At 39.8% G+C, this 17,848-nt stretch overlaps 1 protein-coding gene across 1 annotated transcript; it reads left to right on the top strand.

The window, feature by feature from the left end:
* The first annotated feature begins 5,239 nt into the window (after nt 1-5,239).
* LOC135943802 (uncharacterized) lies at nt 5,240-17,561 on the top strand. Its single transcript, XM_065490467.1, has 16 exons — nt 5,240-5,662; nt 5,788-6,009; nt 6,487-6,679; nt 6,777-6,867; nt 6,919-7,121; nt 7,180-7,361; nt 7,442-7,577; nt 7,640-7,862; nt 7,968-8,227; nt 8,281-8,498; nt 8,560-8,638; nt 8,701-15,299; nt 15,706-15,934; nt 16,273-16,405; nt 16,780-17,154; nt 17,355-17,561. The coding sequence occupies exons 1-12, from the start codon at nt 5,240-5,242 to the stop codon at nt 13,593-13,595; spliced, it is 7,125 nt and encodes a 2,374-aa protein (XP_065346539.1). The 3' UTR covers nt 13,596-15,299; nt 15,706-15,934; nt 16,273-16,405; nt 16,780-17,154; nt 17,355-17,561.
* Nucleotides 17,562-17,848: the final 287 nt, after the last annotated feature.

The raw sequence follows: 17,848 nt of genomic DNA on the forward strand, positions 1-17,848 counted from the left end.
CCGACTTGCAAAATTGTTCCGCTGATAAAAAGAGCGGCACGTGCTTGGCCTTGAAATTATTATCGGGTTGTGGCGTCACCGCAGGTAAGTAGGAAAGTCTAACTTTTGGATGTTATCGCGACGCGATTAAAAAAGAGGCCCAGCACGGAGAGCAAATATACCGACATAGACACCAAGCATTCATTGCATTCGCGGCTCTAAATGAGGGGCGAAAATGGATTGATTCTACTTCTGAACTAAGGAGAGTAGATATTAGGAGGCGACATTCGGTATCTACTCTCCTTATTCTGAACCACTTCAAAAGGAATATGTAGTTCTTTAAATCTGAGATGGATCAATGTAGTGACCTTTCTCTCTGTAACACCACGAAAAATGTTATGCCTGGCTGTTCCCTGTAACTTACGGTCCACGCAGAGCCGGGAGGGCTGTCCGACGTGCCGAGCAGACCTGCGCCTCCGCCGCCGCCGCGCCGATACCTCTCTATTTAAAGAGGAATGATAGTGATTTCCTCGCTAAATCCTTTAACACACATACAGATTGGGTCCTAAAAATTATGTACAGTTAAAAAATACATAGGCAGCACTGTAAATTTTCGAGAAAATCGGCCTCAAACTTAGCATTGTTTTAAATGGAGAATTTTCAACGGAATTGTGTAATCGCGATTTTCTCTGAAATTCCGCATTTCCCCCCAAAAAAAAGACTCTGGCTGTCCGATAGATCTCGATGAGAGGATTCCAAATCATGTGAGAAAACATAGTGCAGCGCTGTAAATTTCGGAGAAAATTGGCAAAAACAATCTGATTGGTCAGCGCCCAGCGCTGCTGGCCAAGAGAGGGGGGCGTTTCACGCCGTCGCTTCTGGTTGCATTACAGAAGGTGGCCGGCGCGCAACTCAATTATCATTTTAATTACGTTTTCATTATCAGAAAAATTTGAAATTTTCGCACGTGGTAAGGAATGAATCTGTCCTTGAAAATCAATAAAAATTTTTTGAATTTTACGCAGTCTCTGATAGCCACAAGGGTTCGAGTTTGCCTCTGAAAATCATTGAAATTATTAAAATAAAAAAATCATTTTTTCTGAGATGATTCTTGAATAAATTAACTTAATTTTGGGTATTTGCATTTTACCCCAAAAATTTTTAAACGTTCTTTAACGGCCAGCTGAAATTTTCAGACGAAAATTTTAAATTTGAGAAAATTTTGCTGAGTGAGGAAAAACTGGAAATTTAATCAGCTTTCTGAATTTAGGCAGTATTTGATGCTACTATGAACAGGTGAATTTAAATGAAGCCAAACACAGACCCCTTTTAAAAATCTGCAATTTTTGAAAAAATGAAAAATTTCTTTCAAGACTCAAAAGGATTATTTTTTATCTTCTCACTATTAAATTTCCATAAATTTTCTCACCCCGGAAGCAATTAATTTCCTATGCTAAAAAAAGAGGGCGTAACCGGTAAAATTCGAAAAATTGGATTTTGGAGCACTTTTGGTCAGAAGTTCATGGAAAAAATAGGGGTCCGTTAGGGTTAACTTTACATGAAATTTCGTTTTTTAAAATAAAAAAATCACTATCATTCCACTTTAATCTCTGCCGCTGGGCCAAGCCATTCTCAAAAGCCTATCTCCTCAATATTACTAATTCTGCCTTGCTTATTATTATATTTGCTTTCTCTCTTTAACTATGCTTCTAACAATAAACTCACTCTCCTTAAACTGTGATCCACTGAACTATATTATTCGACTAGGCTGATTAATAATGCCAACAATCGGTCATAATTATTACCAACTCGCTCGGCTGCTCATGCACGGCAGCGAGTTGGAATAATTATGAGACTTTAGAAATATGAATTGCCTCACTGCTTGTGAGCAGTCCGAAAACCTTAGAATAAAATATCTGCGTCTTGCTGGCCTGGCAAGAGCGCGCGACTAAATATTCTCAGCAACTTCTAATCTTAAATAAATAGTCCAGTTTCTCCAAAAATTAGCGAAAACTATGAAAATTGCAAACTGATTGATAAATTAATCTCCTTTTTATTAATTACATTATTATCTTTGAATTCTGTATTTATGAAATGGAAAAGTAGAAATTATAAACCGCCGTTTAACTGCTGTCTAACAATGATTTATGATGTGGTTTTATTGGAACGTAAAAGTGACTCTAACATTTATAAAAAGGCTTTCAATCGCGATATTGGCCATATTTACCGTTACGTTAACTATTAAAACGCAGACGAGACTTTGACAAAAATGCTTTCTAATTAATTCTAAACTCAAAAGTACTATTTTTTATCTTCTCGCTATTACATACGCATATTTTTTCTCACCCCGGAGGCAATTAATTTGCTTTGCCAAAAAAGAGGGCGTAACCAGAAGAATTCTAAAAACTCCGATTTCCCCCCAAACCCGATCGCGGGCGGCGACCACCGGGTGGGGGCGCGACCTGCGGCGCCGGAAACGCCGAGAAAACCGGCTCGGGGAGCGAGCTCAGGGCGGCCACCCTGAGAAAGGTCGCCGGGGTTCGTCGGGGTGTGTGACCCGGCAAGACGCTTCCGATGAGGGGTCGCGCGTGAAAATCGCTCCACCCGTCAAAAAGTTAGACTGAAAAAACCGAGGCGCTCCGTTCGAGTGATTGGCAAATTTTTGAAAATGAAAAACGATTGCGGTGGGGGTCGTTTTTGCACGCCAGGTTGAAGTCCTTGGCGAGCACTTTCGAATGAGGGCTCTCGGTCGACGCTGCGGCAAATACTTGAATTTTAACAAAAATATGTCTTCGCGCTGGGCAAAATAAATGCGCCTGCTGTGCACGCTGCGCCGCTCGCGCGAATTCGAAACGCACCTTTATGCACTCTAAATCAAACGAAGGAAGCAAAATGAATCGTTGCCGCCGGTTGAATCGCGTAGTAAAAGTGCTCAGGGTGGGCGACCTGAGACCTGAGGAAGGTTGGTGGTTTGAAATGTGGGTAGTAGTGTTAACTTGCTTAAAAACGCCGAAAATTCAATTAAATTCGGCCTGGGAATCGGTCTCAGGTCGGGGGACCCTGAGAAGGTCGTTTGGGCACGCTAGGTTGAAGTCATTTGAGGGGTCGCGGTCGTCGCTGCGACGAATATTCGAATTTTGGCAAAAATAGAATCATTTCAGGCGGTGCGTGTGCGCTGCTGTGCAAACGTTTTGCACACCAAAAAACGAAAAACCCTTAAAAAAATTAATTTGGGCAGAGCTAGACCGCTGAAAATTGAGATTCAGACACGCGCGCACGCAGTCGTGTGCATCCGATGGTCAAATTTGGTATTCAGCGCCCGGCGGCTCCGCGGCGCCGCTGCGCGTATTTTCAGCCTGGCCATTTGCGTGCTGAGCAAATCGCGGATTTTCAATGCTCCGCCGTGATTCACCTATGGCCCGGATTTCCACCAAAATCGGTTTGCAGGGACTTTTTGCCGGGCGGACGAGTATAGTATATCAGTTGAAGCCGAAAATAATTTTTGCTGCCCGAAATCCGAATTCTAAATTCCCATGTCAAGCTTATGGGAGGGGAAAAACCCTTCCGCGGCGCGCGCCAAACCTATCTCCTCCCAGGTTTTTCATCCGATCAGGTCAAATTTGGTCTTAAAATGTTCGCAGATATATTGCCAATAGATGGTTGTCGCGTTTTGCAAGAAATCTAGCTCAGGTCCGGAGATATACCTGCCGAAAGTTACTCGGGGAGGAAATGGGCAAGTTCGCCCGTTTAATAACTTTTTCGCTATGGGGCGGAAAAATCTTTTTTGCAAACCGTTGGCTTTATCTACTCGTCGCCTGTTCGAATCTCGAGTTTGGGGGCCCATTGGGCCCCCGCGGGGGGCCGCGAGTACCAAAAAATCGCGTTTTTCAACTTAGAAGGGTCACCGCTGACCCTGAGGAGGTCACCCGGATTTCATACTCGCAGGGCCTTAGTTTTTTGGGCAAACTTAAAGATTGGCTATCTTGGAATTTTGATCCCAAACAAAGTAGGCTCCCGTGTTAATCTTATGGGAATTTCGACTTTTGCCTGTTTTTAACCCTTTCGGCCCTTCCATCTCCGGCGGCGTTCGAGCAGGATGGTGGTACTACCCGTCAAAATGAAGCTAATTGCTGCCTCTTTTGAGTGGTAGCGTGGGCCTTCTTGCGGGCCCACCGAAAAAATAATTATTGTCCAAACCACGTTTTTCGACCTTCCGAATTTTATATCTCGGCCGCTATGGGACTTGCGGGCTAAAACCTAAAACCGGTGTTGCCTGAATGCGCTGTTAAATTCTGCGGGTGGTGGGCTAGTTTTCGACCCACCAACCACCACGCACCCCCCGTTGCCCCCGTGAGAATGTCGAAAAGGCCTTGTTTTGTTTTTTTTAAATTCGCCTATAGGAGGAATCGCGGGTTTCTCCGTTGAAGACGCGTTTGTGGGTGACGCTCGGTCGACCACCCGGGTTTCGCCCCGATCCGCCCCGTTTTGGCGATGTTTTTACACAGGAGCATAGGGAGGCCGCTTGCAAACGGGGGGCCCCCCGGCTGCCAAAAATCTCGGGGGCCCAGACCCAATTGTCCCCCTGCCCCCACCCCCGCCCCCCTGTCATGAAGCATTAAATAGTAGGGCAACAAAAATATACGAAATGGAATTTTCTGCTGCGGCAACAGGTGATTTCACATGAGTAGAGCCACTGTCAGCGTTTGGCTATCGTGCTTGCCGCTGCGAAATAAACAGGCAAGAGACAGACTGACCATGCGGCTCAATCAACTGTAAGCCATGTGGGGCACAGCTATGGGGCACAGTAGTTGTCCTGTTGATCTGCAATAAATAATTTCTGAATCTGAAGTTAAAAATTGAAATGTTTAGAAGATATAACGAAACACGCGTTCTAACGTGTTCTGCATGAAAAAATATATATCTATTATTGTTGCAGTAGTTGGAAGTACTTAACTCTATTAATCAACAATAATTATCTATCAACTTTTCTGACCTCAGTCACTTTTTGGTCAGAAAAAATAGGACAATATTTTACAGGGAAAACTCTTTAGTCTTGAAACATCTTTGTAACATATTTATCCTATACAATAATTAACTATCGTTTCCACCCACGCGAAGCATTTATTTAATGAAAGAAATTATGTACTATGAGTTACTATTCTTCATTCTTTCGTTGTGCCACTTCCTTTGATTACAGATTTGTTTATGAAATGGAAATATGAACAGCTTGTGAAAACGACATTGAAATCATCCCAGTTCGATGGAAACGGAAGGAAATTATTTCGCGTACTGTTTGGACACGAACACCAAAAATAATTACTTCATTGTACCGTCTAAGTATTTGAAACCAAGAGCAAATGCAAGACATTCGAATCCAGGAGTTGCCTGGGACACTCTAGGACAAGAATTCTGGGGAGGTGTGTTCCAATCAGCATGGCACGAGTCTTTGGTAGTAGACCCTGACGATGGGTCCTTCCTGGACCAGACACCCAAGACTGACACAGATTTTGAGCACTTGCTGACCGAGGCAGAGTACAAAGAAAGTCTCGTTCTTGCCACTGCTTCCTCTGTCCAAGAACTGCAACAGTACGTTGGAACGTGCAATATCAAAGTTCCAAAAAAATTCCGACGATTGGATTTTTCCGACGCTTCAGCAAGTCAACAACACGACGAGTCGCAGCAGGTACATCAAGAGTTTATTTTATTTTGAAACCGCACTTATTTATATTAATTGCTCTGATTTTCTCTTGACATCTCTAGCCCGTAAACTCGAAAAATTAAAAAATAATTTCTGCGACAACTTTTCAGCAAAACAACCAAGTCAGGAGTAGCCAATCCAATCAGCAATCAAATAATCAAGGTTACTCAACTAGCTCGGAGGAATCAGCTTCAACCACAATATCAAAAAGAGGTGTGTCCGTCCAAGAACTGCCACATCACGGAAAAGCTGGCAAAGGCAATGTTCAAAATAGCAAACGAAGTTTGGATTCTGTCGCTTCAAGTAGTCAACAATACGACGAGGCGAAGCAGGTACATCAAGAATCTATTTTCTTTAAAACTACTTTTATAGGAAGTCCTCTAAATTGGTTATTGACGCCTAGAACTTGAACCTGAAAAAATGATAAATAAAATACTTTCTACGAAAATGTTTCAGCAGAATGAAAAAAAGCGATTCAGGAGTAGCGAATGCAATCAGCAATCGAGCAATCAAGATTACTCAACGGCCTCAAAAAGCTTGGAGGAATCAGCTTCTACCACATTATCACAAAGTTGTGTGTCCGTCCAAGAACTGCCACATCACGGAAAAGCTGGCAATGTCAACGTTCAAAATAGAAAACGAAGTTTGGATTCTGTCGCTTCAGCTAGTCAACAGCACGACGTGACGAAGCAGGTATATATCAAGAATTAATTTTCTCTTACATCACTGTAAACTCTGAATTAATCTATTGACGTCTAGAACTTTAAACCGAGAAATGATAAAAAAGACTTTCTACGAAAATGTTTCAGCAGAATGAAAAGCGATTTAGGAGTAGCGAATGCAATCAGCAAACGAAAAATGAGGATTTCTCAACGGCATCAAAAAACTTGGAAGAGCAAAACTCTACCTCAAAAAATTTTTCTACAGGAGCAACTCCTTTCATTACGCCAATTGTATTGGAAGATCCGATCGAGTCGCATGATGACTCAGAGAATGAGATAGGTATAATGCCTCTTTAATGCGTGTTTACTAGAAAGGGTTCCATTTCCGGCATTACTTGAGTTGTGAGGAAATAATTATTGCTAATAATTTTTTCCAGACTATTCGCACATTCGGCCTGAAGGAGTAGCTAACCTAGGATTTTTTGAATATGAAATCGATGGAAAAGTCAATAGACAAAACGCAGACAAGTAATTATCCAGAGTTAAATTATAATTTGAAACTAATATCGTTCTTTCAAGTGTTTGTGTCTTAGTCATTCACTACGATTTCATAAATGATCCGCTGTTCCGGAACGGAGACGCCTCTGACGTAGAATGCCTAAAGACTATCTTCAGGGAAAACCGGAATTGCAATTTCCGTGACATTCTGTCACCGAGCAAAAAGACTTTGCTCAAACTTCTCAGCGATCAAGAAAAGCTTTTGCGGTTTTTCAACTTACAAGGTAAACACGTTCAAATTAAAATTCATCTAAATATATATGATCGTTTGTTTTTGTTCAGACGAAGTGCCCTCTGTTTTCATGCTTTTCTTTCTCTCTCATGGGACTGTAAACGGAAAAATATGGACCAGCCACGTCGAAAGGGAAACCAATGAACCCGTGTATTTCACAACAGATGAAGTCTTTGACTCATTACAGAAGCTACGGAGATTCGACAAATGTTTGAAAGTCGTGAATTTTGGGGTGAGCATCAAAAACAAAATTTCTATATTTATATTTAAGAGAATTTCAGTGTTACATAAAAGTATTATTCCATGTTTCAGTCATGTCGGGGATCCTTGTACGATTCTAAGTTCAACTCGAAGAATTCATTAGAAAACTATGAAAACAAGAATTCATGTAGAATTACCAGTCGCCCAGGAATGCACAACTATGTCGTGTTCTATTCGACAGTAGAAAGTATTTTTAACTTTAGCGATTACTCCTTCGGGACATTTATTTATTTTTAACATATTTTATAGCAACATTGGCAAACACTGATGAAAAAGGGTCATGGTTTGTAAGAAGCATCTGCACAAGTCTGAACCAAGCAAATGATGAGCCATTGTTGGATTTCTTCACAATTGTTCAGAATCGAATGCATAAAACGTCATGCGAATTCACGACCTTTGATAAAAATATTCCTTTGGGGCAGACACCAGAGCTCAAAATGTTTACACAAGACAGAAAATTCGTAATCTCAAAGTGAGTGTCGTAAATAAACGGACAATGTCAATAAAAGCAATCGTATAGTTGACTCTTCTTAAATCTATAGAATCTTATTAACAACATTCATACAACTTTTTTCAGGACGACAATCGCAGCAAAACCTTTTTCAAACACTGATGGGTCTGGTAACGTGAGCAAGATCTCAAATGAAATACTTTCCAGACAGTTCTCCTGGAAATCGAATGAAGGACAAGATATCAGGGGTCGTAGAGGTTTCATTTTATCCTTGGTCCAAAACAAACAAGTGCAAGAAGTGAAAAGAGCTCTTCATAAACTAGACTTCGAAATAAGAGACTGGTCTCTTAGCAAGGACTTTGGCAAGGACTTTTATTTTAAAATGGGTGAGTATCAAAACAGAAAAATAATTATATTTGGTTTAATTATGGTATTACAGTGTCCGAGTTGGAACCAGACGTGGGCTGCATTTTGACTTGCATATTTGGCCCTGTGTGTGTAAACGAACACAAAGAGGTTTGCGTGCGCGTGCAAAAGGGTCAAGAGATTCCAATCACGGACATCCTACACAGTTTTGTCGGCCCAAAAAACGACAAATTGATAGGAAAGCCGAAAATTCTGTTCGTTGTTAACGTGAAAGCTCCACAAACGGACGATGTAAGTCATCCTCCAACTGATGCGATAGATATTAGAGTTTGATAAATATCTTTTTATTTAGATCCCCGTGCCCATGAAAGATTTACAAGTCGATGCTACAAACCACAGTGGCTGGCTGGTTTTGATTCTAAAATTTGAAGGTAATTTTTGAATAGTTGCATGGCGGCTTCAAGGCATTTAATAAATAAATTCTCTCACATAGATGCATTAGAGAAGTTGATTGAACTTCTGGGAAATATTGGTGAAAAATGCCTGCAAGAACTTCTGGGGCCTCTGCTAACTCGTGAGTCCAATATAGAGGAGATGGTTCTTCTCAATTCTACTTTGCAGTATCTATTGAAATTTCCTACTTGGCCAAGAACATTTGTCAAACCAGATTTTGTACTACAAAATATAAAAATCCCCCGTGGCGAAATGAGTAGATTTAAATATTCAATGGAATATACTTTTTGGATGGAGATCGATTTTGATACATTATTGAAAGAGGTCAAACAATTGTTTGAGGAAAACAAAAATTCAATAGAGCTTCAGACAATGAGTCATCGAAACAAAACACAAACTTCAATCGAGGTTGAACCTTCGATAATGTCACTGCCCGTCAAAAACTCTATGGCGAGAGATTGGTCTGACGCGAGCTATTTTTGGATATTTAATTCAGTTGCTGGAGCAGGCAAATCGACCGTACTCGTAGAAATGGCGCACCAACTCGCAAAAGTTGACGAAGGGTTAAGATTACTTCTGATTCCCATAAAAAAATATTATCGGTACTTATTTGACATGCCAGTGAATATTGTGAATGAAGTCGAATTCCTCGCAAAAACAACTTGCAATTCTCATGACGACATCAACAACTGGATAAAGAAGAGAGAAGTTATTGTTTTCCTCGACGGTTTTGACGAAGTGTGCCCAGATTTCAGAGAAAAAATCATCAAAATTTTGATCGCATTGAATAATGCAAGAGTCCCACTCTTCATCGGAACCAGGCCTCATGAATTGCACCACGTTCAAGAGAGGATAAAAAACTCGACAGTAGTTGAGATCAAACCCCTGGACGAAGCTAAGCAAATCGAGTTTCTGGAAAAAGTGGCAAAAAAGAAAAAGGAAGAAATCGAAAAATTGAGGACAGACTTCAAAGACAAAGACATTCTGGAAAACCCACTCTATCTCAAATTGTTGGCGGAGTACAAAGGTGATGGAAACTTGTATGACATCTTTGACAAAATGGTGCGGAACAAAGTGCAAATTTGTTTGAAGAGAGAAAACGAAGGCATAGATGTTGGAGAGGGCGGGATGTTTGAAGATTCATTGAAATTCATACAATTGGTGGCCTCTCGTTACTTAACAGGAGTGAAGATCGACCAAGGCAGTGTTACGAAAGAAGCATTGGAGAAGATCAACGCTTTTGGAGTTGTGACATACTGCAATGAAAGAGTCAATTTCACTCACCAAACATTTGCAGAATTTCTTACCGCTCAAAAATTTATATACGACTTAAAAAATCCAGTAGCCGAAGAAGTGCCCTTGTTCAACGATGAATTGGTGCAGTGCAGAAAGTTCGTTAACCTTTTCTTTTCTATGGAAAAGGGAGAGCACGCTTCTTACACAGAGTCCTTTAAGATTTGGGCCGCTAAATCAACCAACCGTTTAAATATGGTCAGACAAATATGTGGAGAGAATTTGAGAGAAGTGTTCAAGTTTCTCAGCCCAGCTGATTTCTCATTAAAAGATGACAACGGTAAAAACGCTTTGCACTTCGCATTGCGGAACCTTGAGATGGTCAAGTTGGTGCACCAAAAAAATAGCGAGTTGGCGACCGAAACAACCAACACTGGAGAAAGCTGTCTCCACCTGGCGATTGATGACTACAAATGCAGCGAAGAAGTGGCTCTTTGGATCTTGCAAAACACTGAGGTGGGTAAAAATGCTGAAACTAAATTGAATTACACAACGCTTCTGCGGGCTTGTCAAAGAGAAAAATGGGAAGTAGCAGCTCAGCTTGTAACGAAGCACAATATTGAAATAAATGATCCAAATAAATCACGAGAAAAATCAATTTTGCAGTACGCCGTCCAGTCGAATAATACCGATTTAGTGCAAGGACTTCTTGATAGGGGCTCCAATGTAAATTTAAAAGATTGTTTTGGAGTAACAGCTCTTCACCTAGCAGCTGGATCGAATGGAAACTCAGAAATTGTGAAAATTTTGCTTGAAAAAGGTGCCAAAGTAAACGCACAAGACAAAGACAAACGAACTGCGTTGCATTACGCCGCTAAACATCACGAAGATACAGTAGTAGTGCAAAAACTACTAGAATACGGCGTCGACGTTAATTTACAAGATGAAGAAGGATTCACAGCTCTTCACCTAGCAGCTAAGTCAAATGGAAACCCTGAAATTGTAAACATTCTGCTCGAAAATGGTGCCAGAGTAAACTTAGAAGACAATAGAAAACGAAATGCATTGCATTACGCCGCTAGCTCTAACGATGCAGGAGTGGTTCAAAAGCTGCTAGAATATGGTGCCGACGTCAATTCACAAGACGAAGAAGGATTCACAGCTCTTCACCTAGCAGCTAGATCATATTTAAACCCAGAAATATTAAAACATATGCTTACGAAAGGTGCCAAAGTACACTTACAGAACAAGAAAAAACGAACTGCATTGCATTACGCCGCTAAACATCACGAAGATACAGAAGTAGTGCAAAAGCTTCTTGAATACTGCATCGACGTTAATTTACAAGATGAAGAAGGATTCACAGCTCTTCACCTAGCAGCTAAGTCAAATGGAAACCCTGAAATTGTAAACATTCTGCTCGAAAATGGTGCCAAAGTAAACTTAGAAGACAATAGAAAACGAAATGCATTGCATTACGCCGCTAGCTCTAACGATGCAGGAGTGGTTCAAAAGCTGCTAGAATATGGAGCCGACGTTCATTCACAAGACGAAGAAGGAATCGCAGCTCTTCACCTAGCAGCTAGATCAAATGAAAACCCAGAAATTTTGGATATTTTGCTTGAAAATGGTGCCGAAGTAAACTTACAAAACAATGAAAAACAAACTGCATTACATTACGCCTTCGAAAATTTAGAAGATATGGATGATACAGAAGTGATCCAAAAGCTGCTAGAATACGGTGCCGACGTTAATTCACAAGACAAAAAAGGATTCACAGCTCTTCACCTAGCAGCTAGATCATATTTAAACCCAGAAATATTAAAACATATGCTTACGAAAGGTGCCAAAGTACACTTACAGAACAAGAAAAAACGAACTGCATTGCATTACGCCGCTAAACATCACGAAGATACAGAAGTAGTGCAAAAGCTTCTTGAATACTGCATCGACGTTAATTTACAAGATGAAGAAGGATTCACAGCTCTTCACCTAGCAGCTAGGTCGAATAGAAACCCTCAAATTGTGAAAATTCTGATCGAAAATGGTGCCAAAGTACACTTAACAGACAATAATAAGCAAACTGCATTGCATCAGGCCTTTAAAAATAACAAAGTTACTGAAGTGGTTCATAAACTGCTAGAATACGGTGCTGACGTTAACTCACAAGATGAAGAAGGATACTCAGCTCTTCACCTAGCAGCTAGATCAAAAGAAAACCCAGAAAATGTCAAACTTTTGCTTGAAAAAGGTGCCAAAGTACACTTAGAAAGCATTAAAAAACGAACTGCATTGCATTACGCAGCTGAAAATCACGAAGTTATAGACGATCTGCAAAAACTACTTGAATACGGCGTCGACGTTAATTTACAAGATGAAGAAGGATTCACAGCTCTTCACCTAGCAGCTAGGTCGAATAGAAACCCTCAAATTGTGAAAATTCTGATCGAAAAAGGTGCCAAAGTAAACTTAACAGACAATAAAAAAAGAACTGCATTGCATCACGCCTTTAAAAATAACAAAGTTACTGAAGTGGTTCAAAAACTGATAGAGAACGGCGCCGACGTCAATTCACAAGACGAAGAAGGATTCACAGCTCTTCACTTAGCAGTTAGGTCGAAAGAGAACCCTGAAATTGTAAAAATTCTGCTCGAAAAAGGTGCCGAAGTAAATTTAACAGACAATAAAAAGCGATCTGTATTGCATCACGCCTTTGAACATTTAGGACTTATGGTCGATACAGAAGGGATCCAAAAGCTGCTAGAATACGGCGTCGATGTTGATTTACAAGATGAAGAAGGATTCACAGCTCTTCACCTAGCAGCTAGGTCAAATAAAAACCCTGAAGTTGTTAAAATTTTGCTCGAAAAAGGTGCTCAAGTACACTTAACAGACAATAAAAAGCGAACTGCATTGCATCACGCCTTTAAAAATAGCGAAGTTACAGAAGTGGTTCAAAAACTGCTAGAGTACGGTGCCGACGTCAATTCACAAGACGAAGAAGGATTCACTGCTCTTCACCTAGCAGCTTGGTCAAATGGAAACCCTGAATTTGTGAAAATTCTGCTTGAAAAAAGTGCCAAAATAAACGAATTAGACAATGATAAATGGACCCCACTGCATTTTGCCGCTAAATTTAACCAAGTTCCAGAAATTACCCAAATGTTGCTGGAAAATGGCGCCGAAATTCATTCACGATGTCAACAAGGATCAACGGCCCTTCATCAAGCCGCTGGATGGAACAAAAACCCGGAAATAGTTAAGATTTTGCTCGATAAAGGTGCAAAAATAAACGCAGTAGGCAATACAAAATGGACTCCACTGCATTTGGCCGCTAGATTTAACCCAGCTTCAGATATTGTCCAAATGCTGCTCGAAAACGGTGCCGACGTTCATTTACAAAGTCAAGGAGAAATAACAGCCCTTCACCTAGCTGCTGGATCTAGTGAAAACCCAGAAATTGTGGAATCTTTGCTTCAAAAAGGTGCCGAAATAAATGTAGAAAATGCTCTTGGAGAGACTGCTTTATTTCTAGCGGCAAAGCATAATCGAGTGAAAGAAGTGGTTCAAAAACTGCTCGACCATGGTGCAAAAGTAAATGAAATGATTAGGAATGACAAAGAATGTGTCGGTGTATTACGTAAAATGAAGGTCAACTCTGAAGTTCTTAGAATACTAAATGAAAATGACTCTGATGTATAGTAGAATGATCGAAATGACTGTTACGTATTTTGTTTGTTCACAAGAGTGCGCAGGATATCCATAACAGAATAATAGTAAATGGCGAAAATAGATCTGTAGTTTGCCACACAATTGCAAAGAAGAAACAATTCTTTAATCTGCAATTTGAAATGAGAAGCACACAAGCCCAGATATTTGCAAACCTACTATTGTACTATAATATCAAAATTAAACAAACGTTTCAAATTTAAAAATTGTAAATCTAGTTATGTAGTATTGAAGCATTGATTTACTAATATTGACTGTATAGCATTATTAACAATGAATCTTAAAGACCTATTGCCTTATAGAGAAATAAAAATTACTTTATAATTATTAATAAGTTTTGCTAGTATATTTTGATTTGTATCAAATTTTATACAAAAATGTAAATATTTTTAAGTTATTGCATACAAATGTACATGTGTTTAATTAAAATATTTTCTTAAATGAATAATTGATTTTTAACTAATTTTCATTTCCCTTAAGAATGTATTACACTGTGACACATTTTGCTGAGAATATTCAAAATTAACCCTTTCGCACGAAAAGAGATGTCATTTCAGCTTGAATAATTTAGATTTAGATTGATTTTAAATTCCTACTTTAAATTGGTTTATAGTTCATTTTATAGCTATATTTGTTTGCACGAAAAGGGATTTCATTCATTATCTAATCACAATCAACATTGATTGAAGTGAGTAAACACAGATCAAAATATCTATATTTTATTAAGTAGATCGCATAGTTCATGCAAGTTTTGATTCAGATTCTAAGTGTTTATCTCATAAAACTAAAATTTTTTATAAAAATAGTCGCTACATTATAGTTTTAGCTGTCTTTTAAAGATTTTCTCACAGGGTCGGCCACGAGTACACTGGAGGATTTGTTTCAAGGTTAGTACAAAAACATAATTTTGAAATTTCATGGCGTAAATGACTGCCAACACTCCTTCTTTATCTCATCTACGATTAAATAGTGATAAATACAAGTTTCAAGCATATTCATTGTAATAATATTATTTAATTAAAAATGTTTTATTTGCTCGTCAAGATGGTGTAACTATATGTCAATAAATACCCTTATGTTCCAGGTAAAAATGTGTCGATCTGAAGGAGTGAAGAATCTCTAGGTTCATTTCAACCAGACATATGACTTCGTAAAGGCTTCAGACGTGTACATTTTCAAATATTAGATCCAGCACTGATTCATTTAATTGGAATTTTATTTAAATTGTAGAATACATAATATTTTTAATTAATTATTATTGGTGTGTAGTTTAATACGTGTAAACATACTGAATTTGGCAGTCACTATATCAATGAGTGTTGTTCATTTTAGACTTGCTTTTCTGCATTGGAACATTTTGCAAAGAATCCTATTTTCCCACATATGCGTCAGTTTGATGTTGTAATATTTCTATGAGAACCAACTTTAGCGTTGTGTCAGCCTATCACTTACTTAGAGGTTGGTTTACTTAAGTGGGGAAATCGGTAGTCTAGGAAGGAATAAATATCAGGGGGGCCGCAGTTCATTTTCGCGCGCCAGCTGGAGGGCGATCTCTTAGCGCCACCTATGAAGAGAAGGCAGTACTTGAGCCCGGGGACTCGGACCGCAGACGGCATATGGGCTAACGTGGAACCGGCTCTTTCTACGCTTGATTGGGCCATTTTAGTGGACATGGAGGTAAGTGATCGGGTACTGACCAATCAGCAGTGATTTTTAGTAGTTTGGCACCAATAGTTGTGCACAGCAAATCGTAAAAACGGCTTAAACGAGCAGCTAAAGTAAAGCCTACTGCGGGCCGGGATGTGTTTTGTCAGGATGTAAACAATGTTTTCATCGCTGATTATGATGCTTGTAAGTTGGTTTAATTCGCATTTCTTTGAGTCTGGGATTGCTAAAATACCTAAAAGACAATATTTTGCCTTGCCTGGCTTGCCTTCAAGCGAAATTGGCCTTTATTTGAACTCGATTAGTCTACGTATGATAAATTGAAATTGTTTGTATCAGTTTGAACAATTATCGATTCTCGCCTTAAATATTTTTAATAATATCTGACCTTACTAATTGTTATTTTGTAACCTTCCAGAGTCCTCCTCCTGCCCTCCATATGGACAGACGACTGAATAGACTGGCGAGGCCCTCGAGTGCTCCGGCCCCAACATTACTGCAGACGAGCCAGACACCCTTGTTGCTGACGACCTGCTCGCCGTTGCTGCTTCAGAGGACCGCGGTCAGAAGGCCCTGAAAGGTGCTGAGGGCCCTGAGACTGACCCTGAGACGGTTCGCTGCCAAGAGCGTCGTTACAGCTGTGTTGGGTGAGCACGAGAATGTGGAAAAAAGTCACAGTTTTCGCCGCCGTGTTACAGTTTTCGCCACCTCTACTCTAACATGGGATTCTCTTAAGAACTGGCGAGATGTGTAACCCGGCAGAAACTGTGACTTAACCATAGCTTATGTGAACGAATTGTTGCAACCATACAATGTTCCAAATTTGTCCAGTTCTTTTTATTCTCTTATCATTCACCAAGGAATGATTACATAGAAATTCTTTCAAGGCAAAAGATGCAATTTTCGCAATTTTCAAACTTGGTATGCAGCCGGCCTGGCTGTCACAAAGATACAACCTGAAAACTAAACTGCCCTTGTTTTTCAGCCTTTCCGAGCACCGCGATGGTCGTGCTGTCAAGACAACCGCTAAAAGTGCATGCCAGCTCTCCAGACCGACAAGCCGACTGCCACCAATGGAATTGCCAGCGCCAAACCTGTGCGGTCATCGAGTGTCTTTGGTAATTATCTTATGAAATCATTTAAATACATTTAGTGGAACGCAGGATCTAAACTAGGATTGGCAAACGTGCTTGGATTTTGATTAAATATAGTGTAGTTGTTGCCCTCGTCAACCGTACAATTTTGAGTCAAAATTACGAAAATCGCTATTTTAAATGGGCTCAAAGTTGACCAATATTTAAATTGTCGATTTTTACATGGAATTGTAATCAGGGTTTGCCAATAGTGCAATGCGCAAAAAAAACTTGAAAAAAAAACACCAGTTTTGATTTTTTCTGAATTTAACCCCATTTTTACTGACTTGTAACTATCCTTTTTTGTTATCATCCATCATTAGAATTTTAGATTTTCAATAAAATTCCACTTGATTCAGAAAAAGCCCGGAAAACACGTGTGCAGTCCGACCAATGCAGAGCCAGAGGAGCTGGAGGGTGCGACCAATCTGCGTCGGGCCCAAGATACCGTGGGAGGTGCTGGACTCGCTGGTGCAAGAGGCCTTTGTCGAGTACCTTTTGTGGCTGGACCCTGCCAGCAGCCTTGGTCTTCAAGCAGAGTCGCTCTTTGGCTACCACTTCGGCGAGGTGCAGCGGCTGTGCTGCAGACATTCGTCACTGCTGGACCTGCTGACCTGCAGTTACCTGGTCGGCGACGACGTGGTCATCAGGGTGTGTGTCAAGGCCGCACAGCACGCGGGCAGCATGGATGTCCTCACTTTTGAAACGTTAATTCCCAAGGCTTGGATCCAAAGGTATTTTTTGGTTTGCTTTCAATACGTCTTGGTACTGTTAAAATTGCACACAGCTCAACAAACAGCTGAATTTTCACTGTTGAAATGATTGTTGCCCTTTTCTTGCAACAAGGAAAATTGCGTAAGGTTGTTGAGCTATGCGCATCAAGACGAATAGTATGTATATGTAGTTATTATATTATTTTTATCTCTCTTTGCAGCTGATCTATTATTGAGCTGGAGTGATGAGAAGGAAAAAATCCAGCCCGAACTTCAATTGCAAGCCGGATTGCCTGCGAGCAAGCCAGTACTATTCCAGCTTCTACAATGATTTTATTCAGCACACTGTTTTTGGGAAAAAATGGCGAAAAATATGTTACTCCTACAAAAAACTTTGAGGTATTTTTAAATAAAAAACGTAAACAGTATCTTTTGTAGCTTTCCTATCTCTGTTTATTAATCAATAAAGACGATTCAGACAAATTAAATATATATAATAATGTCATGTTGTTTGATTGCTTTTTTACCTTTTCCTGAAAGTTAATATGGTTAATATGCATAAATTTTTCAGAATCTTATATTGAATAATTTAATAGTTATATTAAACCTAATTGAATAGTTGTTAAATATTAAATTGTTTAATTAATTCCTAAACCAGCATTTTCTTGGGATTTGTGTTCTCATAATTCACTCTTGAAGATGCTCCAAAGAAACA

This window comes from Cloeon dipterum, chromosome 4 (genome assembly GCF_949628265.1).
Source record: "Cloeon dipterum chromosome 4, ieCloDipt1.1, whole genome shotgun sequence".
In the NCBI taxonomy this organism is placed as follows: domain Eukaryota; kingdom Metazoa; phylum Arthropoda; class Insecta; order Ephemeroptera; family Baetidae; genus Cloeon; species Cloeon dipterum.

What these genes read in the sequence shown, in the direction of transcription:
- LOC135943802 (XM_065490467.1), top strand. Translation starts at nt 5,240, where the DNA reads ATGGAAACGGAAGGAAATTATTTCGCGTACTGTTTGGACACGAACACC. An exon ending in TGACTCAGAGAATGAGATAG is followed by an intron (nt 6,680 to 6,776) that starts GTATAATGCCTC and finishes AATTTTTTCCAG; the next exon opens with ACTATTCGCACATTCGGCCT. An exon ending in TTTGATTCTAAAATTTGAAG is followed by an intron (nt 8,639 to 8,700) that starts GTAATTTTTGAA and finishes TCTCTCACATAG; the next exon opens with ATGCATTAGAGAAGTTGATT.